This window comes from Dipodomys ordii, unplaced genomic scaffold (assembly GCF_000151885.1).
Source record: "Dipodomys ordii isolate 6190 unplaced genomic scaffold, Dord_2.0 Scaffold214, whole genome shotgun sequence".
NCBI classification, from domain to species: Eukaryota; Metazoa; Chordata; class Mammalia; order Rodentia; family Heteromyidae; genus Dipodomys; species Dipodomys ordii.
The window spans coordinates 1,171,465-1,196,996 of record NW_012267430.1 but is presented as its reverse complement, the minus strand read 5'-3'; the positions used below and the strand labels follow the sequence as shown (position 1 = coordinate 1,196,996).

Genomic DNA, 25,532 nt, shown 5'->3' with positions numbered 1-25,532 from the left:
TAGTCCGTGGGCTTGAACTAAGGGCCTGGGTGCCCTTGAGCTTTTTTGCTCACCTCTAGCATTCTATACAAGTCCACTTTTATCTTTGTGGTGGTTAATTGGAGATAAAAGTCTTATGGAGGTTGAAAATGTGGCTTAGTGGTAAAATGCTTGCCTAGCATGCATGAAGTCCTGGGTTTGATTTCTCAGTACCATATAAATAGAAAAGGCTGGAAGTGGGGCTGTGGCTCAAGTGGTGGAATGCTAGCCTTGAGCCAAAGAAGCTCAGGGACAGAGTCCAAGCCTTAAGTTCAAGCTCCAGGACTGACAAAAAAACAAAAGCCTCATGGATTTTTCTGCCTGAGCTAGCTTCAGACCTCAATGCTCAGATCTCAACCTCTTGAGTAGAGATGATTACAGGTGTGAGCCACCTACACTGGGGTCTTGTATTAATTCTAAAAATTTGTCATGCATTTTCTTATTGTGTGGGTTTTTCTTCCATCCAAATGTTTATATTGTATATAATGCTATATTGTATTTATTTTTCTTGTCTTATTACATTAGCAATTGACCTTTATTATAATGTGTAGAATGATTAAATAAGCCATATACTAAGTCAAATCATAGCTATTGTTTTATAGTAATAATATTAAGGATGTTTATATTGTTCCTGACTTTAGTGGAAATCCTTTTAAACATTTATAATTGAGTATGATATTTTCTATTTCTGATGCATATCTTTTACCAAATTATGAAAGTTTTCTTCTACTCAGATTTTGTTGAGTTTTTATAGTGAATGAAAGTGAGAATTTATCAAATGGTTTCATGTATGATAATGTCTATTTTTTCTTTAACCTGTTAGTATAGTAACTCCATTCATAAGATTTAAAGTTAACTTTAGGTGTCAAAAGTAAAATATTACATTCACCTTATAAAAATAAGAGAATTTATAGGATGTGGAGAGATGGGTGAGATGTGGTCAAAGGAGATAAAATTTTGGTTTGACAGGATGAAACAGCAAGAGATCTATTGTACATCATGATGAAAACAATAACATATTGTATATTTTGAAAATTGCCAAGAATATATTTTAAGTTTTCTCACCACAAAAAGATAATTTGTATGGAGCTAATGCATACTGTTTAATAGTTTGATTTAGCTATTTCACAATAAATACAAATATCAAAACATCATGTTTTATTTCATAAACATATAAAAATTATTAAAGTTAAAGCAAAAAAAAATCTACTGTACAGCCAGAAACCCATGGCTCCTGCCTATAATCCTAGATACTCAGGAGGTTGAGATCTGAGAATTTTTTTAAGTTTAATTAATATTTCATTAAGTGGTATCAAAATAAAAATTACTTAGAGATATAATTAAATACCTAATAATTGGTAGTAACACATAATGCATAATTTAATAATATATAGATATTGGTCTCATTCTATGAAATATGTAATTATATGTATGGATATATGTACATATATGATAAACAATAATAGGATATTGAGTAATAATTAATTAATGCCTTATTAATTGTCAACTGGGACACATCATTACTGAGAATTGTGTTAAGAAGCCCAGACAAGAAAGTCCAAGAGACTCCTAACTCCAATTAGCCACCAGAAAAACAGAAGTGGTGTTGTGGCTCAAAGTGATAGAGCACTAGCCTTGAGCAAAAAAGCTCAGAGACAGTGCTCAGGTACACATTTCAAGTTCCATGATTGATACACACAAAAAAATCTAAAAAGATGAGAGATTGAAAACCATGCTAATTACTTGTGATTAGTGTCTCCAATTCTACTGTGTATACTCCAGTACCATTATGTTTTAGCATATTTTAATGGAACATATATAGTGTTTTAAATATTTCCATATGCAATTTTTTCATCCAAAGGGTATTTTTGTAGTCTAGATATTTTTCATTTGTTTAAAATGCTCTATAGTTCTTAATATATGTATCATAATATTCATTTATTAGTTTTATTTACTTATTTCTTAGTTGAAGTACATTTAGATTATCTTCACTTGTTGTATCCATAAACAATGTTGAAATGAGCAATTTTGTAGGTGTTTTCTAATAAACAGAAGACTTCTTAGTTTTCTGGAACTTTATCATTTTTAAAACTCATGAATGAGCTACTCAGGAGGCTAAGATCTGAGGATCTTGGTTCAAAGCTGTCTAGGCAGGAAAGACCAAGAGATACTTATCTTCAATTAACCACTAGAAAACTATAAGTGATGATGTGGATCAAGTGGTAGAGTGCTGGCCTTGATTGAGCTGAAGAGCTCAGGTATAGCACCCAGGCCCAGAATTCAAGCCCCATGACCAACAACAACAAAAACAACAAAACCTCATGAATGAATATTCACTTTAAAGTGCATGTTCTCAAAATTTCTAGGTTTCTAGTTTGTTTTTTTTTTGGTGTCCGGTCATGGGGCCTGAACTCTGGGTGGGCCTGGGCGCTGTCCCTCAGCTCTTCAGCTCAAGGCTAGCGCTCTACCACTTGAGCCACAGTGCCACTTCCGGCTTTTTTCTTTTTGCTTATGTGGTGCTGAGGAATCGAACCCAGGGCCTCATGCATTGCAAGGCAAGCACTCTACCACTGAGCCATCTTCCCAGCCCCTAGGTTTCTAGTTTGGGAAAAAAATAATTCAAACCATGAACAGATATTCAGTGTGTCTGCTCTATAATATTTACTAAAATAAACATGACTTTTCATCATTTCTCTTCTAATTTTATCCTTTTTAATATTGAAGTGACTTGATTTATCTAATAATCCTAATTAATCTAGTGATTATTTTAAAATACAGTACTGGATTTAACTTATTGACATTTTATAGAAGAATTTTTTATGCTCACAAGTATGATTGAGCCATGATCATTCTTTCTTATATTCTCCTGATTCAGATTTGGTAATAAGAGCTTTCAGATGCTAGAAAGTATTATATATCTTTCCATCTTTTCTAAGTTGTGTTCCCATGAAGAAAATATACACATTGTATTCCTTAAGTTTTAGTAGAGCTTGTTTATCTCTTAGCAATTACTAATCAGATTAATTATGCAATCTAAGTCCTCTTTCACCATTTTTTTTTGGTCAGTTGTGGGGCCTGAACTCTGGGACTGAGCACTGTCCCTCAGCTCTTCAGCTCAAGGCTAGTGCTCTACCACTTGAACTACAGCACAACTTCTGGTTTTCTGGAGATAAGAGTTTCACAGACTGACATACCCAGGCTGGCTTTGAACCGCAATCCTTAGACCTCAGCCTCAGTAGCTAGGATTACAAGTGTGAGCCACTAGCACCTGGCTCACCTGCTTTTGTAAAGTATTTCTAGGGTTCTTATTTCTGTGATAGATGTGTAATGTTAGCTTAGGCTAGTCCATGTTTTCAGTCCTAATAGTTCACAAGTACATACTGCCTTTATAGACTCTATCCTTTATTCATATAAAATTCATTCTTTAGATTTTATTATTTAGTGACATTTTAGTCATCTTAGCTCTTGTAAATGTACTCTGTGATATTAGTACAATGATCACGTTGAGGCAGGATAGACTGATATGGGACATGTGAGTCAAAACCCAGGAATTCAGAAATAAACATTGTGTCAATGTGCAACTCGATTAGAAATGCATAAACATTATCCTTTCTTTAAGCCTCACTGAGCAACAACTAGCAGTTAAAAACAAAACAAAACACCTTCCCAACCCCACACTCATCCTTACTTCAAATGATATTATGCCTAGGAACCAAGCATGCATACTTTCCAGAAATATGCCTGGTATACTTCCTTCTCTGGTCTAAAGGATAGTCAATAAAAGTGTACAATTAAAAGTTTATGTTGCAAGAACTGGAACTAACCAACTTATTATGCTTAATATCTCTAGGCTGAACTGATAATGACAAATCACTATAGCATCAGACATGAATGGATATGCCAGGTGCCCATAACAAAAGGGATCTTTTTCAAAGGAATACCCAACTCTTTCAGTATTCATATTTCTGCTAAACCAGCCTATTTTTGTCCTTTCTATAGGCCCCTGCTTCCCTTTGAAGTTCATCTTTCTCCTACTTGCTGAATCACTCTGCCAGCTTATTATCCTGTACCTGGACATTCTTTTTCTCTAAAACCAGAGAATCTAAGTAACACATCAAGATTCCCTCTTCTTTCTTCTTGAGAACCTCCTTAAGGCCCTTACAATCCTGAAGACAAAATCATCCAGCTATATTTATTATTCAGAATTTACTGCTATCACTAAATGATGCATTACTTTATATTAATATTGCTATATTGCTTCCCCTTGATTACCATCAGATTAAAATTGTTAGCCTAACATTTTCAAGGTTCTTATATTGTATGACTTTTTTTGTGTGTTCAATTTTATTTTTATAATATCGATTTTTTAATGCTTATGATTTAAAATTAACCCATTTATATTTATTATAAGCAGTGCTGTTTGGACAACTTTTCTTACTTGATTTTTTACCATACCTCCCTCTAGTTTGTGCTTTTCTTGTTCTCATCTTTGCCTTTTCTTAAACTGAGAAAGTTTTCTTTGTCCAGCTTCCTGCCATCTTAGTGGTCTGCAAACCATAAACACGATTTAATTCTTATTAACTTTAAAAATTTAAGATCATGTATCTAAGACCTAAGTATTCAAAATGAACACCAGCCATTAACTTGCATCAAATAATCCTTTATTTCTGAACTTTTTCTGATTTCTCATTTTCACACTTGTAAACTTAAGAACACGAATTCTTCACTCGTTATCTGAAGGAGTAAATGTGATGCTAGGTGAAGCGCCAGTCTTTATCAGTAAGTCTTCAATTACTTGCACCCTTTCTTCATTGAGCCAAGAAACTTCTAGTCCGAAGTACACAATCATCTTTGTCCTCTTTTGTCCTTCAAAGTCACCTTCTCTTTCATAACACTTGCATCATAATTGGTCTTCGTCTATTTTTCCAATTTCTTTGTAAGTCTCCAAACAACTTCTTACTCTTCCCTACACAAAAAGTCACATTGCAGTGAGGGGTCTTTTCTGCTTTGGATTTAACGCACATCAATTCCCACAGACTCGATGTCTTTCTTCATTTACCCTTCAAAATGGCGGACTTAAACGCTCTTGATCAGCACCACGTGCGCCTGCGCCTCTCGCGGCCATTTCACCCAGCAGCCCCAGCTCCCGACTCTGCTCGCCCAGACGCATGCGCAGGAGCTTCCAATGCACGGTCGCTCCTCCCCCTAGCTGAGTACGCCTGAAACCGCACGTCCCCTCGGCTCCCCTCCCCCGCAGACTTCGTACGGCCCTCACCCCTTTCCTGTGAGATTCCTCCGCCAAGTGGAAGGCTCGTCTTCGCTCGACAGCCTACGCACGTGAGGAGCAATCCAATAGGCACTTGCAGCCCCTGATCTCTGTTTATACTCTCATCTGTGCGCCATAGCAATTTCTCTCTGGCCCCAAAGTTGATAGCCGATTTCGCGGGACTTCTTTTGCATACTGTGAGGCAACAAACGGAAAGAATGGGCTTGTGGCGGAGGGATCTCTCGCTTACGTTCCGAGTACTTTAACCTAATGGGGGTCGGCGGGGAGTCGGGAGGGTGGGGGAGGGAGGAGGCAGCCAAGGAATTGTTTTTTTCTCTCGCCCCGCCCTCACCCGGCTGGCCAATAGTGACGGGCCGTTATCCCACAAGCCTCGCCCAGCTCCGGCGACTCAGCCAATGATCAGCGGAAGCGGCTCCAGGGGGGCGGATCTATGAGGCTGTGCGTGTCTTGTGAGAGCTCTCGAACCAAGTCAGAGCTGGAGTCGGCTGGGCGGCTGGGAACGGTGGCTGCTACCGTGGGTGACTCAGGGAGGCGGGAGGCGGGGTAAGAACGCCGCGGCCTCGGCTGCGGAGAGAGAAGGAAGAATGGTGAAGGTGCTAAGCCCGGGCCCCTCTGCCCCGCTGGTTTCTCCCAGGCCTGGGCGAGGGGCTCCGGGGTTTCGGCGGCCCGGAAGCTGGGGGCGGGGGGCAGAGCTGCGGGGCAAGTGCGGAATCGTGAGCGCGTTCTCTCCCCGTGGGGCCGCCCGGGGCGGGAACCGGGCCGCCTGGGACGGGCTCTCGCCATTGGGAGGGGGGCTTTTCTTTTCTGGGGTGAGGGGGGAACACTTTGTGATGCCACTTGAGCTGTAGATAATTCTCCTCTCACTCCCTTCTTACGTTCAGCTCGAAGGTTTTGGAAAAGGGAAACTTGGTGGAGCGAGGGTCACGCGGCGCTTGGGCCCGTGTTGTCGGTGGGGGAGGGACCCGGGGGGCTATTGGGGTGCAGAGTCCGCCTGGGGTGGGGTCCTCGGTGCTAGGTGGGTGGGGATCAGGCTATCGGTCCCGTCCGGTCCAGTTGAACCACCTCCTGGACTCAGCCTCTCTTCTCGACTCCCCTCCCAGCGGCCGCCCCCATCGCATTTTGTTTTTGTGTCTTTTCAGGGAGGAGCCCTTCCTGCCGGCGTGGAAACCATGGTGCTCACGCTCGGAGAAAGTTGGCCGGTATTGGTGGGGAAGCGATTCCTCAGTCTGTCCGCGGCCGACGGCAGCGACGGCGGCCACGACAGCTGGGACGTGGAGCGCGTCGCGGAATGGCCCTGGTTGTCCGGGACCATTCGGGCTGTTTCACACACCGACGTTACCAAGAAGGATCTGAAGGTAAAAACCGTCCCCGGGGCTTTGGCAGCCGGACATTTCGCGGTTACCTTGGTAACGCGACCATCGGCCCCCTTCCTCTTTCTCGTCCCCTCTCTCTCTTTATTTGAACGGCGATCAGAAAGTTGGCATCTGATCTGAAGGTGCAGAAAACTAGACCTTGAAAGTCTTTGAAATGGTTGTGTTAGAGCCGAGGTGTGTTTGGCCTAGAGCTCTTGCCTGCCTGCATTTAATAATGGGCTCAGGGTTGTTCAGACACGCTTCATTAATGCCAGCGCTGGGCCCCACTGGGACTCTGATTATTTCCCCTAAGGGAGGGCTATTGTTACTAGTAGTAGGTAGGGCAGGTGGGTGACATTTGGAATCATGAAGTATCGAAGGCTAGGGACTGGAGGTTGTTTTCAGAGATAATTTTTTTTTTTTGGATTGGTTTCTCCTTACCTTTATTACCAAACTTATCTCCCCCGGGCCCCCCTCCAACTTTTTGACTTATTAAAAACAAAGTGAGTGGTGAGGGAGGAGGTAAGTTTGGTTCGGCCTTTGAGGGTGGGTTAGATCTGGAGTGGGCAGTTGGTTGGCTGTAGATGGATGGAGGGGTATGACCATATATGGAGGGCCAGGGTGGAGCTGTCCTGTATTTGTTGTATTGGAGGAATAGCTTTGAAATATTGTACTTGGTGCCTGCAGGAGAGAAGGGAACAAGTGCCACCAGTGATTTTTAAAATCCTAAGTGCACTCCACAACCTTTTTCAGTTAGATCTTTTGAAAGAGGAATGAATTCTGATTGTACTTTCCAATAGAAATATTGGTGTGAAAAGATTGTCTGGAAACAACCAGTGGGGAAGCCATTGTGCCAACAAAGACTTCTTTGTGCAAAAACATCTGAAAAAAGATCTCTAACAAAGGCCCCAAAGTGATGATAACTTGAAGGAAGCTCGTCACAAGAGCTTAGATTTCCACCCTGAGTAATGTGTTTCATGCTCGTGTCCTTTGCTTTTTCTTGAAAGCTACTCAGAGGAAACAAGTTATAGCATTGGGAGTGAAATAGATGTTGCTTACTCTGGAACATTGTTCATTTGAACACTTTCAGAGTGACCGTGCATGCCAACACCAGTATGAATCTGCAGGAGATTTGGGAAAACCATATGTAATTATGGATTTTTAAGTTCCTGTTCTGTGCCCTTTCTTCATGTTGAAAGAATGACCACTGCTTATCTGCATGCCAAGCATCATTTTGATCACTTAACGGACATAATCTTACCTAATCCTTACAGCAGAGTTTGGGGTACTAAGTACATTTATTGTAATTACAGATGAAGATACTTTGGGCTAGCAGGGCCACCTGGGAATTAGTACAACCTGTTTTCTAACCCAGAATGATTTATTCCAGAGGCTGCCCTAACTTGACAGTTAGTGTGACCCAGCGTTCTGCCATATCCTTCATTCCATTTATTCTACTAAGTCAGGTTTTCATCTTTATACAGCCAGTGTGCAAGGATAGCCAACCTACTTGGGCTTTGTTGTAATTTCAGTCATGCTTGTGGGTTATTTCTCTTGCCAAATAAGAATTGTTTGTTTTATCGGATTTGAATGGAAATGATGTTTAAACTTTATAAGTCCTCAGTTCTTTGGAAGATGACAAAAGATAGATGTTGCCGTCTTTTACTGTATTGAGAATGGTTGGTTAAAGCTTGTTGTTTAAGGAAAAGAGGTCCTTAACATGCAGTCTTTTTCAACTCCATGTTCCTATTTCTAACCTTTGGGCAGGTTCCTCATTCATTTCAGAGGAACTGCTTTCAGGAAAAAGACTGATGCAGACTTGCATAATTAGCTACTTAATGATGGAAGGATGATTTGAATCCAGGTGAGGCACCTGGAGACACTGACATTTCAAGAACAGTTTTGGTTTTGTTGGAATTCTGCATTACCCACAAACTTCATTCACAACTCAGCTCTGTTTTTCTAATTATGATTTATGACTACATCTTCTCTTCTAAACATGGTTTGTCATTGCATCCCTTAGTTGAATAGGAAAAGTAATTGGCTTAATCTTAGGTACCATGTTGTGTTTAACAATAACAAAAAAAGGATTTTAAAATTCATTTCACAGCCTGGCACCCCGTGGCTCACGCCTGTAATCCTAGCTACTTAGGAGGCTGAGATCTGAGGATCGAAGTTGAAAGCCAGCCTGGGCAGGAAAGGCCGTGAGAATCTTATCTACAATAAAGCACCAGAAAACAGGAAGTGGCACTGTGGCTCAATTGGTAGAGTGCTTGCCTTGAGCTGAAGAGCTGAGGGACAGTGCCCAGGCCCAGAGTTCAAGCCCCATGATCGACAAAAATAATAAAATTCATTTCACTGTACTCAGTGAAATGCAGGTAGGAACCAGGGAACTGAGATCATTTTTATATCTAGGCTTAGGGAAATAAAATTTTTTGGTGAATGGGGCTGTGATAAATATGAATAAATAAAACTCAGGTAGTATACAACTATTCTTTTGGTAGTCCAAATGTTCTTTTATTAGTCCAAATACAAGTCTGTCTCGACTGGCTTGCTTAGTTGATACTGAATGTTAAGAGAAAGACTTTGTAACAGTTACTTAGAAGACAAAGCAATAACTCCCCCCCCCCAAAAAAAAAAACCCAAAATGATAGATGGTTACAGAGGTAAAATTGAAATACAGTAACAGTAGGAATAATGATTAAATGAGTAATATGCATCAAGATTCCTTATTTAATTCTTACAAGCGTCATATTTAGTAAGATGTACTTTTTAGTGTAGGAAATTGAGACTCAAAGAATTAACTTACCCAAGTTTGTCTCCTGGCCTTAAAAGGCTGGGTTTTAATATTCAGATTGAGTAGAGCACTTAATTTTACTAGCTTCTCTCTAGTACCTAAGAATACTGCTTGGCATGAAGTGTGGCCACAAATAAGTAAATACCTTACAGTATCTTCTAATATGAAGTAGTAGAAGACTACTATGAAGAAGTAGTTTAGAAGTAATATATGATGGGGCAATGGCATTTTCTACATTAGAGTAACAGGTCTTAATTAAGTAGGATTGTAAGGACCTACTCTTTTGACTTGAGTGTAAAGCAAGCTGCTTTGTTCACTTGAGTTGGGATGCCCTCTCACCAACTTACCTATAAGTCTTTATCTTCCTTTGTGCCTTTTCCTTGAGTGTTTCGTCACTTTAGTTCTTCGAGGTATCTTTGGCAAATAAATAGCTTTTATTTTCTATAGTATACCATTTTTTACTATTGGCAGCAATTAGGTGCTTTCTCCAATTCTTGCCTTTCATTCGATACAATCAAAACAAATACTGGTGATTTCTATTGCAATCAAACTATGCAAAATTAGAAGCTTCTAGTATAATGTAATATAGTAAAAACTGTTTACTTCTTATAATTGAATGCCATACTTTGAGATTTTAGACAAGCATTTTCTTTTGGAATAAGAAAACAAGAATTAAATTTTAGGCTGAGGTGTGATATATATATAAGAACTTCAAAACCATGCTCTGTTTCCTACTTTTGAACTTTGAAACATTTCCCTTGACATTTCTGATGTCTTCATAATCCAATTTCATCTCAAAAGTGAAAGATGGTTGAAAGGTTTTGAGATTAGTTTGATTAAACAATAAATAATTCATGTATCAAAATATCTAGTTTGAACTGTCCAACATACTATTAAAACATGTATGTCAGTTAACCATAAATATGTACTAGAAAGAAAATGTCACAAAACTAGAATAATTTTCAAGGGGACTGGTGGAGAGAAATTCATAAGAGAAGGCTTCTTGAGCAAAGGATTCATGAAGTTCTGACAGATTAGTGAAAGTTTTTTTAGTAAACTGAATGTTGAAAAGAGATAGGAATGATATGTCTGTGAATTTGTAAACAGATTTGATACGTAATAGGTTTATTAACCTTTAAAACCAAAAATAAGAAGCCTTTTCATAAAAAGAATTTTAAATAAAAATAGTGATTTTTCACATTGAATTTGAGTTTATTAAAATCTGTCAATACAAAAAAATACTGAAGAACTAGAATAAGAGGTAGCATATTGATAAGAGTTAGCAAGAGAGGATGTTTTTGCCCTGAACAGTTTACTGATGGAGGGTTTTGTGGGGTTTTTCCTTTTTTGTCTTTAAAATAGAGTTATACAAATTGTAAGTGTTGTAACCAAAGGTATTTTGCAAATCAGAAGCAGCAAGCATCACAATTAATTAGAAAACTACTACTTCATTGCAGGTAGCTCAGTGGTTAGAGTATTGGGCTAGCATGCTAGAGCCCTGAGAGTTCATCCCATGGATGGAGAAACTAGAGGTAGTTCTGGAATAGTTTGGGTCATTAACTAGATTTTCTCTTTTAGAAAATAAGTAGCTTTAGGCTCTCAAAATGAGTGTTGAAAATTGGCGATATATTAGGCGTTGTGCTAAATCCTGATAGGAGAGGAGTTTAGAGTTATATAAGGGGGATAAAAAGTTTGGGTTTCTAAGTGTACTTGCTGTGTCAACAGAATTACAGTGTGATATGGAAAGTACTCTTTGAGTTTTAAATTGATTTCCTCACTGACACATCTAACATATGCAAAACACTTTTCACGCTGGTGTTATGTTTGTTTAAAAACCCTGGGAGCCAAAGCTGGGTGCTAGTTCCTTATGTAGAAAAGTTAGGGAACAAGAAGGGGGAAACACAGCAGATTTAGGCTTCCAGTAAAATAATAATGGTACAATTCAACTTCATTTTAATGTATCCATTTTTCTTAACTGACTCTGTTATCTTATTGTTTGTGTAGGTGTGTGTGGAGTTTGATGGGGAATCTTGGAGGAAGAGAAGATGGATAGAAGTCTATAGCCATTTAAGGAGAGCATTTTTAGTAGAACATAATTTGGTCTTGGCTGAGCGAAAGTCGCCTGAAATTTCTGAGCGAATTACTCAGTGGCCTGCAATAGTGAGTAAAGCTTGGGCTTTATTAAACTGATAGAGCATTTCATCCATTTTGGGGGGAACAAGGAAAACCTATGTGACATGCCTGTATCTAGACCACAGGGAGACAGTAGTCTACATGATTGACAAAAAAGGGCATGCTTAGACTCTGTTGGGAGCTCTATGACTGTGGCAGGTCTCATGGCTTTCCTACAGCCTTTTCTTCATTCGAAAAACAGGATGGAGGTAATTTGGGGTATGTCTAGGTTAGATGTCAGAAACCATTAGTTACACAAATTTAAGATCTACTTGGTTTAGCCTTAGTAGTGTTCTAAGATTTGAGTGCGTGACCTAATATACATTTCTAGTGTCTATTGTAAACCACAGGATAGCTTCCCACTGTGTGTGCCACTCTGTATGGCAGCAGTGGGCTGTAAGCTGCATAGAAACCATCATTGCCCTTGAAGAGTTCCTAGTTTTGATCTCATGATGCCAAAAGTTCCTATTGGCAAAGAAAAATTGGGACTCGAGACACACTTAAATCAGTGTATGATTGTGCCTGTAAGGCATTTCAAGTCTGCTCAGTTTGCATCAAAGAATGATCACTGTCTGGAAAGGACAAAGCAGGATTTATGGAACGTAAGCGAAGGTGTGAACAAGGAAGATTCAGGTAATACAGAGTTGGAAAAGCTGGAGATTTTTGAATGATAGAGGTTTGTGGTTAAAGTTGTAGTTTGTTCATTGTAATTTCTTTTTTCCCCAGTTTTAAAGAATTTTCTAAAGACAGCCTCATCCTAGCAAAACATACATGTTTTGTTTTTTTAAGTAAACATGGATGTGTAGAAATGTATGTTAATGGTGCCCAAGTATGTATCTGGCTAAAATTACTGGGTATAAATAAAAATCATGTGATCTTCAGACTGCATAATTGTTATAGAATCCTTGCAGTAAAATCTTAATGACTTTTGTTATTTTATGTCTGTGTAAAATTGCCAAAGTGTTTTGTTTTGGTTTGTTCTAGATGTATAAATCTCTGTTGGACAAAGCTGGTTTGGGATCCATAACTTCTGTTCGATTCCTAGGAGATCAGCAAAGTGTATTTCTTTCCAAAGACCTTTTAAAGCCCATACAGGTAAAAAAAACAAACATGAATAGTATTAAACCATAAAAGTAGAAATACAGTTTTTTAACATGAGAATAAATTTGTGCTGTCTGTTTGGAGTTGACAAGAAATACTAAAGTTGATTGTGAATGTATGGAAACATGTAGGCAATAGGAAAGTAATTTTTCAGAGTTTACATTTATATGTATAAATGAGCACATAAACATACATTCATATATAGTGTCAACGCTTAGGATTCATGGGTTTATGTTTATGAATTTACCTACTTGCTAAAATACATTTTTGATATAAGGGATTATACTCAAGGTCTTGTGCTTGCTAGATAGGCACTCTACTTTAGGTAGGCCTCCAGCCCTCTTGCACTGGTTATTTTCAGAGTGGAGTCTGGATTTATATCCAAGATGCCTTAGGGTGTGATATGTTTCCCCACATCACTGGGAATGACAGCCATTGGCCTTCCCCTGTAGTGTGTTAACAGCTAGTTACTAGGGCCTCATTCTTACTTGTCTTGTTTACAACTAGTTCTATACCACTTGAGCCTCCTCAACTCTATCCACAATTTTTTTTTTGGGTCCAGTCGTGGGGCTTGTACTCTGGGCCTGGGTGCTGTCCCTCAGCTCTTCAGCTCAAGGCTAGTGCTCTACCACTTGAGCCACAGTGCCACTTCTGGCTTTTTTCTTTTTGCTTATGTGGTGCTGAGGAATTGAACCTAGGGCCGCAGGCATGCAAGGCAAGCGCTCTACCACTGAGCCACCTTCCCAGCTCTCCTCAACTCTAGTACCAACATTTTGCTAGTAATTGGGATGGAGTCCTAAGGACTTCTTTGGCTGGGCAATGGTGGCTCATAATCCTAGCTATTCAGGAGGTTAAGATCTGAGGATTGTACATTGAGGGCAGTCTCTCTTAACGCCAGTTAAGCAGCAGAGCCAGAACTGGAGGTATGGCCTAAATGGTATAATACCAGCCTTGGATTTAGGAAGCTAAGGACAGTACCTAAGCCCTGAGTTCAAGCTGCAGTACCAATATGAGGAAAAAAACAAAACAAAAAAAAGTGACTGTTCTGCCTGGGCTGGCTTTGAATCTCAGTCCTCTAGTCTCAGCCTCCTATATAAATAGCTAGGATTACAGACATGAACCACCGAGTACCTGGGTACTTTTACAAACTTTGTGTTCAGTCTGGTCTTAAACCCTGATTCTCTTGATCTCCACCTCTAAAGTAACTAGGATTACAGGCTTTCCTGTCACATCCAGCCAAATTTAATTGTAACCAAGACTGATGTATGTGGTAGCTCACCTACTTTTGTAGTCTTGGCCCACACACAATTTGAGTTGCCTAATGCAGATTTTCAGTAGAACTCAAGGTAAATATACTTCTACCTTCTGTTTAGTTCTCACACTATAAACACACACGTCATTTTTCTGCTTATTTATTGCCACAGTTTTGTATTTTGTGTGTGTGATTTTACTGATATTTGTGTATGTGTGTGAGATTATGATTTTATTATTTAAAATGACTTCCAAAGTAGGATTGAAATGGGCTGTTTGGTGTTCATAAGTGCAAGCAGGCTGTGTTAGATAAGTGAGTTTTTAGTGCTTTGGGCCATAATTTCAAGGGTGATGAATCAGCACAAGGCATCCTTAAACAGAAAACAAGGTGGTTATATATTGATAGTTGATGAAAATGTGGTCAGAGATTCACAGGCCTAAGTATCATTTTTCAGTATTTGCTAGTTTAGCTTTTTTTTGGTGGGGGAGGGCGGCAGTCATGGGGTCAGCCTGGGTGCTGTCCCTCAGTTCTTCAGCTCAAGGTGAGCACTCTTCTGCTTGAGCCACAGTGCCACTTCTGGTTTTCTGGTGGTTTATTGGAGATAAAGAGTCTCACAGACTTTCCTGCTGGGGCTGGCTTTTTGAACCATGATTCTCAGGTCTCAGCCTTCTAAGTAGTTAGGATTACAGGTGTGAGCCACTGGCACCCGGCTAGTTCAATATGTCTTTTACAGCTTTATGAAACAACTAAGAATGACATTTGACAGTATACATATATTCTTTCCAGTTGGCTCATAAACATCTTTTTCTTAACATTTAGGCTATTGGGTCTCTTGATTTATATATATGACTTAGGAAGCTATTGGGAGAGAATCATTACCTCCAAAATAGTGTTGGTTTTGTAGTAATATTCATGATACTTATTAATCCTTCTTACCAACTTGTGATTTGTGATTTCAGGTCTGTCTTACACCTGTAATGTAGAATTATTAAGCCTCCCTATTTCTGAAAGATAACTTTTGTGAAGTAGCTTCTGGATTACTGAATCTTTGTTGGAAAGCCCAGTTCACTTGTTTTGTCTCTACTTGCATTCACTTTTACTTCCTCATCCTGGGAGTGAGTAGAAACAAGGCCTCTAATATAATTTCATGTGAACTTTATTTTGTAATGTTTGTATAGTTGGAACAAAGAAGGATGCTTTTTACCTAAGTTAGATTCAGATAAAAGTTATCTTCATATGTTCACTAGACATCTTAATGTTTTTTCTGCCTTAACTGGTAGGAAAATTTGTTCTTATGGACCAAGAACATGTAGCAGTGTTGTGGAAGTTTTTACTGAATTATATTTCTTAGCATTATTTCAGTATTTACATTTTTCATGTGTCCAAGCTTTGCAGTTAAGCTAGAGCTCTTAGTTTTGTTTTCTGTGGTTGAAAAAGAACAATCTAGGTTAGTATAATTTTTTTGTTTTTCTCAGGAAGGAACAGTATGAGCTATCAGCTTGAATTTTGTGTAATAGAAATATATGATTGGATGCTTTACTCATAAGATTTGGTCAAAGTTCTCTTTAGGCTTCTTCTGTATGAAAAGCCATGTTGGAGGATATGATTGTCTTGTAGGATACTTGCTCTGAGTAATGCAGATAACCTCTGAAAAAATTATTTGGCTTATGCAAAAGTTGGAGTTGAAACTTATGGTCTGCCTTTAGATTATATTTGATTCAAGTATATGGATAAGGAAAAAGACAGGTGTCTAGTGCCTGGCCATATATAATGAGCTCTAAAACTCAGGCAAGCTAGAATTATTGTCCTTTATTAACGAATCCTGTAGCGTACTTTCCATTAACATATTGTTTTATCTTGCGGTAGGAGAATCCAGTGGAAGTTTTTTAAACCGTTGCAGGAATAAGTGAATGAGAAAACCCTCCACAAATTCATGCATGACCCATTCTGAGAATTTGGAGCTTTTTATGGAAACTCTGTGTCTATCTGCTCTTACTTGGCTAAAGAAATGCATTTTTCAGACATGATCCCCTCTCTCCAAGAGACTAGGTTTTTTTCATTCCTAATCAGTGAACCATTCTTGGCCACTGTGTAACCATTTCACAGTGGCAGGAAAGCGTGGAGTCCTCCTATTGGAACATGACTGTTTAAGCTCTTTTTTTTTTCTTTGCCCTCATAGAATTTGGGTTTGGCAGGTTATTTCTATTGACAGTTTCTGTATACATTTATCATAACTGGGTGTGCACACAAAACCAGAAGACTGTGGAATACTGCCAGGCATGGAGCTACTGCCAAGAACGGAGTGTTTCAAAACTTGCTTACTCTGAAGCCCTAGCTATTCATTCACATTTTCAGTTGGGCCATCTTCCTTAACTTTTGTAAAGAAGGAGGCTTTTGGAATAGTAGTTTGGTTAAGTGAAAGTTGTATGAAGTAAATTGTTAAAAGTAATTTCCACAAATTGACAGTATACACCTTCTCCTATGCCTACTACTGTGTCTTTTGCCTCTTGGACTTGAATGAATTTGTGGCTTTTACATCCTTTGTGTTTGGGACAGTGTGTGTGTGTGTGTGTGTGTGTGTGTTGAGATTTAGATTGGTCAGTTCAGTAAAGTTCCTATTATTTTCCATAACAAAAATTATATCATGCCTAAAATTATGTTTTGAGCTACTCTTAATATTTCCATGTTCCTAATTCAGATTGACTTATTTCTTCAGTCTGCCTATATGTTTTAAGGTTTTTGACTTTTCAACCTATTGAATTCACTGGAGTTGTATAGCTAGATACCATCAAATGGCTGATACTCTGTTTACCCATTTCCAAAAATCAAAACATGTCTACTGGAATTTTAAACAAAGTTTCTTACTGTATAATGATTTTTGATTTTTACAGGATGTAAATAGTCTTCGGCTTTCCCTTACTGATAATCAGATCATCAGTAAAGAATTCCAGGCTTTGATTGTAAAACATTTAGATGAAAGCCACCTTCTACAAGGTATGTGTGTGATCTCCTGTTGGTTATAGTTTATGAGGTGGCCAGTGATTAGTTTTTTAGAGGATAAGGTTTAGCCCCTTTCATCGTTTTTTTTTGTTTGTTTGTTTGTCTGGTGGGGCTTGAACTCTGGGCTTGGGCGCTGTCCCTGAGCTTTTCAGCTCAAGGCAAGCGCTCTACCACTTGAGCCAAAGCACCACTTCTGGTTTTCTCGTGGTTTATTGGAGATGAGTTTCATGGACTTTCCTGCTAGGGCTGGCTTTGAACCTCAATCCTCAGATCTCAGATTCTCCTCAGTAGCTAGGATTACAGGCATGAGCCACTGGCGTCCAGCTGAAATTGGAAATTTCTTGTGTTAAAAATCAAAAATGTAAAATAACTATTAGTTGCTTTCTGCAGATGACTTGAAGAATTTAGTTAATCTAAACCCTCTGAAATTTGAAAAGTTGAGAAGTTAAGTAAAAGTAGATTATTATTTTTTTTTTTTTGGTCGGTCGTGGGGCTTGAATTCTGGGATTGGGCGCTATCCTATCCCTCAGCTCTTCAGCTCAAGGCAAACACGCTTGAACCACAGCACCACTTCCAGTTTTCTAGTGGTTTATTGGAGATACTTTCCTGGTCTGGCTTTGAACCGTGATCCTCAGATCTCAGCCTCTGAGTAGCTAGGATTACAGGTGTGAGCCACTGGGCCTGCTTAAAAGTAGATATTTTAAAAGCTTATTTACATTTTGACATAGAATTTGATGTGGTTGGAATTTCAGTCTTATAAAATTGGTAAGATAGCCAGGGGCCAATTGTTCATGCCTGTAATCCCAGCTACTCTGGTAGCTGAGATCTGATGGTCACATTTTAAAGCCAGTCTGGTCAGGAGGTCTGTGAGATTCTTATTTCTAGTTAACCAACAAGCAGATCTGTGGCTCTAGTGGTAAAGCCCTAGCCCTGAGCAAAAAAGCTTAGGGACAGCACCCAGGCCTGAATTTAAGCTCTTGGACCTTCACCTAAAGAAAGAAAAAAAGGTGGTAAGGCATTTATTTGTAACCTGTATCCTACTTACTGTTACTGAATTTCTTAGTTTCATAGTCCTTTTTTTTTGGTTGTGGGTCTTGAACTCAGGGCCTGGGTGCTGCACTTGAGCTTTTCTGCTCAAGGCTAATGCTCTACCACTTTGAGCCACAGCTCCAGTTCCAGTTTTCTGAGGTTTAATTGGAGATAAGATTTTCCCACAGGCTTTGAACCATGGTCCTCAGATCTCAGCCTCCTGAGTAGCTAGGATTACAGGTGTGAGCTACTAGTACCCAGCTTCATAGTCTTTTTTTTTTTTAGTCAAACTTAGCATTTTTCTTGGGATTCTTAAATTTGCTATTTCTGATTAATTGCTTTGAATACTTGAACACTTCTTGGTCTGATACAACATGCTAGAATAAATGTATTGCTATTATGAGTTAAATCTGTAGGAAATGGAGATTTTAAAAAAAGTTTACAGTTTCTACTAACTTGGCAGAAATGTCTGTTTTTTGGGTTTTTTTTTTTTTTGTTGTTGTTGTTTTGTTTTTGTCGGCTGTGGGGTTTGAACTCAGGGCCTGAGTACTATCCCTGAGTTGCTTTGCTCAAAATTAGTGCTCTATTACTTTTAGCCAGAGTGCCACTTACGTTGTCTAGTGGCTAATTGGAGTTAAGAGTCTAGCAGGCTTTGAACTCCAGTCCTCAGATCTCAGCCTCCTGAGTAGCTAAGACTAACGGCATGAGCCACCAGTCTTTTTTTTTTTTCCTGTGGGTCCTGGGGCCTGTACTCTGGGCTTGGGCTCTGTCCCTCAGCTCTTCAGCTAAAGACTAATTCTCTACCACTTGAGCCACAGTGCTACTTCTGGCTTTTTCTGTGATGCTGAGGTATCGAACTCGGCCTCATGTATACAAGGCAAGCACTCTACCACTGAGCCACCTTCCCAGCCCCAGAAATGTCTGTCTTATATTAAATTTTTTATATAAAAAAAGATTTTAATGTTCACTTTTGTCTACTGCATTAAAAAAGATTTGGGAATAGATGGTCTTCCATTACGATGCTTGTGGGAAATAATGCAAATGGCTCTAAGCACTTTTTTCTTTTTTAGGTGATAAGAACTTGGTTGGTTCAGAAGTAAAAATCTATAGCTTGGATCCATCTACTCAGTGGTTTTCAGCAACTGTTGTAAATGGCAACCCAGCATCTAAAACTCTTCAAGTCAACTGTGAGGAGGTAAAGACAGTAACTTGAATTAAGATCATTTACTGGGCAACATAACTATATAAGAGATACGTGACCTTCTGGGTATTAAACCCTTACTTTATAAAATGTTAATGCAAAAGTAGAAATGATTAAGAACTGGGAGGCAGGAGGCAGGGATGGCAGTCAGGAGTTCCTATTCAAGTTAATATAAATGTTTTAAAAGGATATTGTAAAGTACCCTATTGTTAGGATACTAGAACTAATTTTTAACATATTGCTATTTAATTTTCCAATGTCGCTTTCATTTTTAAGATTCCAGCACTGAAAATTGTTGATCCAGCACTGATTCATGTTGAAGTTGTTCATGATAACTTTGTGTCATGTGGTAAGATGCGTTTTTGAATACAATGTTTCTATATCTTCTCCTTTCCCCTCACATTAAGTGGAACAGGGAAGCCAGCTTAACTCTTTATATATATTATAGGTAATTCTACAAGAATTGGAGGTGTCAAACGCAAGTCTTCGGAGAATAATGGAACCTTGGTTTCCAAACAAGTAAAGTCTTGCTCTGAGGTAACCGTGATCTATTTTTGAATTTGTTGAAGCTTTCTTTACAATTGCATGGCCAGTCTTTGGAGTAGTTGCATAGCTGTTTGTTCTACGCTTCTGTGCTGTCCTGTCAGTTTTTTATTGTAAGTTCCAGATCTTGGCCATAATTTCTACACTCAAGCAGATGGAGATAATATAAGTCTAGTTTCCTTTTTTTTTTTTTTGTAAAAGTGCATTTTGTGGCATTTAATGGAAATTCCCAGATGTGACAGTTTCACCATGTGGGGGGTTTTGAACGTAAATTAAGTTGTGTGTATTAAGAATGCCTGGCATGAGAAGAGGGGAAGAATCTTAGAATTCTGAAATAGGACCCTTATCCTCTTGATCATTTATGATTAGGTATACCTTTGGGTAAGAAAAATGTAGGCTTCTCTGGACACCATATGGATTCTGTTGATGGGTTTAATTTTCTTCTGAAATAGTTAATATTTAGATCAGGAAACTTCAGTTTGTCCTTCTGTCATAAGGCATAATATACTACAAGCAATTTTTAAATGTAGGAATCCAAAATTGCTAAGAAGAGTACTGCAATATTCTTTACAAAGCTCTGCTCATGATTGGAATTTAGAATTTTAAAGTTGGCCATGATATTGATTTGATAGCATTTGAGGTGGAACCTAAAGGTCTGGGAGTGCAGGGCAAGAAACAAGATGTAGGTTCTAGATCAAGGCCAGGAAAGACCACAGCATTGACTAGAACCAAAGCAAGCACTGTGCTACACAAAGGTCTGTGTAGCTAGGCTGGCTGAGCCTTTTGTTTGTATAGGCAACAGGAACTTTGACTCTTCACTGAGGAGGAATTAACCATAGTGTTTAGAGCCTCTGTCTTCCCTTTCAGGGCCATAGGGTTGACCTCGTTCTTAGGTGAAGGCTCAGGTTGTTCAGGAAAGAATGAAGAGGTTATTATGGAACTTAGCATTATTTCCTTCTATTTTTTGCCTTAATGTGCATGATAAATTCAAACATATCCATCCAAGAAACCAGAAAAAAATTGGCACTTACTATATGCTATCTATTTGATCCTGAGGATTAAGAAGTTATCTAGAATTTGTCTCAAAGAACCTATAGTCTAGAGAGGAAGACACCCTGGTGAGGGTGTGCTCTGAGCAGGAACCGTGCAGCAAGCACCTTGGGAACATGTCCCATTTATTGAGTATAATTGTCAGTGTGTATAGGAGATATGTGAAAAGAGACACACGAAGTTTGAGTTGCTGTGGGAGACAGGTATTGAGGAGTGTTTGTAGACTTAAGTTGAGGAGATTTTAGCTTTGCAGATAATGAATGATGGAAGGAGGTGTTAAACAAGAACACAGGTTCGTGGGATTAGCCATCATAAAAGAGTCTGAAGTGAGGCAGTGAGCTAAAAGGATGGAGAGCTATTTACAGAAGGAAACACTTTTAATTTGGCTTGATAGAAGAATAGACCAAATGCAACGTCTGCTCATAGAATACAATAATTTGTTTTGAAAGCTCAGAGTCATATGGTCAGGTGATCATTTACTGTGTTGAGTAGTCTTCTAGTATAGAAAAGTACTGAGTTTGTAGGAATAGGGATAGCTGTTTTAGAAGGAAACTGAGAATGAAGCTCCAGGGAAGTAGCATTAAAGACTGTAAAAGAATGTTGAACAAGTGATTTCATACTCAGGCCCACAGAATAGGCTTCTGTGTAATCCATTGTTGTTAGAAACCGAGAAAGTAGGTAAATTTTGATAGTAGATAAACTGTTACCAATCTAGAGGGTAGAGGCCAGTAAAGGCCAGTTTGGTCAAGTGTTTTCCTGTTGTGGAAGATGCATCAATGTATATACTTGGTGTGATGAAAAGGAGATTGTATGACATTGAAGGGGTCAGGAAATAGGAATGGCATACTTGTTTGTGTAGCAGAGGAACCAACCTGAGATACTGACAGAACTAAGGTCTTGGGGGAAGGTGCCAATTCTTCAGTGTTGAAGTGATCAATGATGGGAAACGTTATGGAGCCAGATACATTTCTATACCCTTTAAGGAGGTGCTTGTGAAATCTGATACATACATAAGTGATCTCTGTCTGACTCTTGAGTTGAGGGAGCATGTTTTTTTTTCAAATCTATCTCAGCATGTTAATAAGTTTGTGTGCTATTGAATTGACAGATTGTTTGCCATTAGAAGAATAAGCCTAAACTTGGGCCTGGATATTAATTCCATAACTCTGCACTGAAATTGAGAACTGGAATTTCATGTTCTATTTTAAAAGAAATTGGAAGTGATGGATTTTTACCTGGCTATTAAAAGTTTTACAAGTCTCACTTTGTATTATTTCCTAATTTTTGGTTAATCTGGGAAAATGCAAAAAGAAAAGAAATTGTACATCTCAGAGACTCTGTTCATATCTTGCAATATTTTTCTCCTCTCTTTTATATTATGGAGGCCTGGTTCTTTTTTTGTTTGTTTTAGCCTCGATCCCTTGTGAATGTTTTCCCTATTAGCATTCTTTTTCAGTCTGGGTGATTCTTGTAGTCAGGCAAGTTGTGGCAACACTGGCCTGGCGTAGATTTCAAGAGGACTGAAGAGGTAAAGGAAGGTACCAGGGATATGTGGTGTGGGGGAAGAAAAACAGTTAGTGTATATATGAGTGAAAGGTGAGTATAGTAACACATTTGGCGCCATTCTCTGTGTGTGTGGACCCAGACGTGTTGGGCTGGCACAAGGTTTAGCTTTAAAGTGGACTTGTAGGAGTTTGGGAATAGGGAGGCAAGACTCTTGAGGTTAACAGCCAATCTTGTTTGCCAGTGAATCTGGCTCCTTGAAGGTCTTCTCTGCCTAGCAGACTATTTCTCAGAGTTATGACATTGCTTGCTTAATTGGGAAGAGTCTGCTGAGGAGTGTGAGCCAGCAGTGACCTTTTTAGAAAACTGTCATACACTCAATTATATTATCTCCATCTGCTGGCAGGGAGGAACTATTGCCATGACTGGTATAGAAGACCTTCAGGGAAACTCTACAGGTAAGAAGAAATTTTGCCCTTGTCTGGTCACAGGACAGTACAGAAGTATACACCCTTCAAGATGGGTTTGGGAATCAGGAGTCCTGTTCCTGTTTGACTAAATCTTAGGAATGTTGTAGGACACTTAAACAAAAGCACTCTTAAGTTAGACTAGGTATCACGTGGTGACATAACAGCTTTTGTGCTATTTTTCTTTTAAAAATAGCTGATTTTTAGGGCTGAAGATGTGGCTCAAGTGGTAGAGCGCTGCCTAGCAACTGCAGAGCCCTAGTTTAAACCCCATACCATGAAAAAAGAAAAAGATGAGAATGAGAGAATAGCTAGTTCCTTAAAATTTTAATATGCATCAAGCACTGTTATAGAACACAGCCCTGTGATGTATGCTTAATTATTCTTTAGAGAAGTCAGTAATAGGTTACCAAGTGTCAAGAGACTGAACTCAAACCAAGGGAACATAAGGATTCGTTGTTCTTGCCCACTGTGGTGTCACTATTCCCCCAAAACTTTTCCTTCCTCCATTTCTCCTTCTAATGAATATTTACTGAATGTTTCGTATGTGGGAGACAGTGATCTACAGTGCTGATTTACTACTGCTTGTGTCTTCAGGTGACTGGATTAATAAATGACTTATTTATAGCTACCCAACAATATGAAGTACAAACTGCATCCATGCACTCTTTCATTAGATTTGTGTGTGTGCGTGCGTGCGTGTGTGTGTGCGCGCGTGCCTGTGTGCGCGCGCATGAGTCTTGGGGCTTGAACTTAAGGCCTGGGTGCTATCCTTGAGCTTTTTTGCTCAAGGCTAGTGTTCTACCACTTGAGTCATAGCTCTACTTCTGGCTTTTTGGTGGTTATTTGAAGAGTCTCAGGGACTTTTCTGCCTGGGATGGCTTCAAATCATGAATCTCAGATCTCAGCCTCTTGAGAATTACAGCTGTAAGCTACCAATCCTGGCTTCCCTAGTTTTGTTTATTGAACATCTGCCATATATCTGAATGATGAATTCAGGTAGTGGACTCAGGATCAGGACGTCTGCATTGCATTGTAAAGAGACTGAAAGTATAAAAAGATACTTTTATAGTGTGGCAAGTGCTGTGAAACGCGGAAAATGAGGGTAAGGAAGTGGCTTGCTTTGGAACCAAGTTAGCAAACTTGAGAGTAAGTGGGTTGAACCAGCTGTGAAAACTGTTCAGGAAGAGGGAACAGCAAGGTACAAAGGCCATTGTAGAAAGTTCAACCTTGTTTCAGGAGAGGAGGCCAATCAGTGTAGTTGGTGTGTACTGTGATTTGAAGCCAATGTAGTTGGTATACTATAAGTCCAGGGGAGAGGAGGAGGATTAGAGTAGAGATGTGGCAGAATGGGGGCCACATCGGATTCTAGTAGTCAGTGGAATGCCGTGGTCTAAATTGATTGTTTTATAAAGGTTGCTCTGTCGTAGAATATATTTTGGATATGAAGCAGAGGACTAGATCTGTCATCTAGGAGAAAGATGGTGGTTGGGGTGGTATGGAGAGACATGAACACTTCAAAGAATGTATACTTTGAAAATGGAAGCAGAATTTATTGATGTATTTTGTATGTGAAATATGAGATGCAGAGATTTGTTTGAGCAGCTTCATGGACATTGTAGAGAGTAAACATTTACACATAGGTTGTTATCTAATATTTTTTTGTTGGTCATGGTGCTTGAACTCTGGGCTTGGGTGCTGTCCCTGCGCTCTTCAGCTTGAGCCACAGCACCACTTTGATTTTTTTTCTTTTTGGTCGGTCATGGGGCTGGAACTCTGGGCCTGGGTGCTATCCCTCAGCTCTTCAGATCAAGGCTAGCGCTCTACCACTTGAGCTACAGTGCCACTTCAAGGTTTTCTGGTGGTTTATTGGAGATAGGAGTCTCATGGTCTTTCCTGCCCGGGCTGGCTTTGAACCGAGACCCTCAGATCTCAGCCTCCTGAGTAGCTAGGATTACAGGCGTGAGCAACCAGTGCCCGGCACCACTTTGATTTTCTAGTGGTTTTATTGGAGATAAGAGTATCAATGGACTTTCCTGCCGGGCTGGCTTTGAACCGTGATCCTCAGATCTCAGCTGCCTGAAAAGCTCCCAGCTGTGATCTGAATAGTGTAGATATGTTTCTCTCCAGAGAATAATGTAAGGAAAAATATTTGTGCATCAACTCTAAACATTCAAAGTACAGAAGGGGTGGGAAGAAAGTTGCTTGTTAAAAGGAAACCTTAATTTTTTAAGCATTTTTGTAATGATTTGGCAGTTAAACATGGGTACACTAACCTCAGGCGATTGTCACCTGAGGAATGTAAACTAGTATTATTAAAGGGATTTTTAAGTTTTTTTTAAAGGATTAGGAAGCCAACTCAGAGGTAAAGTTGATGAATCCAAGGTATAGCAAACCCCCCCCACCTCCTGTGTAAACAACTAAACAAAAGTATATAAAAAAAATAGGCCTTCTAAAGAAAACACTAAAGTATTATTTAACCAAAATTAGATTAACAAAAAAAGTACAATATTAGATCAGATCAGTATAAAAAATAGTTTTATTACTGGACATTGTAGAACCTAATATTCCCAGTTAAGAGATGGAGATAGGAAGACTGCCAGCCTGGATATCAAGCCCCTATCTCAAAAGTTGAGCATACCTATGGTCTGAACTACCCAGGAGGTGGAAGAGACAAGAGGACCACAGTGGAAGGCCAGCCTTGACAGAGTATGAGATTCTAATTGAAAAGCAAAAAGGAGCTGGACGCCGGTGGCTCAC

General features: G+C 39.3%; 1 protein-coding gene across 1 annotated transcript in view; it reads left to right on the top strand.

The window, feature by feature from the left end:
- Positions 1-5,778: 5,778 nt before the first annotated feature.
- Positions 5,779-25,532, top strand: part of Kdm3a (lysine (K)-specific demethylase 3A) — a 51,614-nt gene continuing 31,860 nt past the window's right edge. The window contains exons 1-8 of the mRNA XM_013035509.1: positions 5,779-5,848; positions 6,445-6,660; positions 11,459-11,614; positions 12,611-12,721; positions 16,871-16,973; positions 19,079-19,203; positions 19,486-19,558; positions 19,658-19,746. Coding sequence (XP_012890963.1) covers positions 6,475-6,660; positions 11,459-11,614; positions 12,611-12,721; positions 16,871-16,973; positions 19,079-19,203; positions 19,486-19,558; positions 19,658-19,746 — 843 coding nt within the window. The 5' untranslated portion in view covers positions 5,779-5,848; positions 6,445-6,474. The remainder of the gene's footprint in view (positions 5,849-6,444; positions 6,661-11,458; positions 11,615-12,610; positions 12,722-16,870; positions 16,974-19,078; positions 19,204-19,485; positions 19,559-19,657; positions 19,747-25,532) is intronic.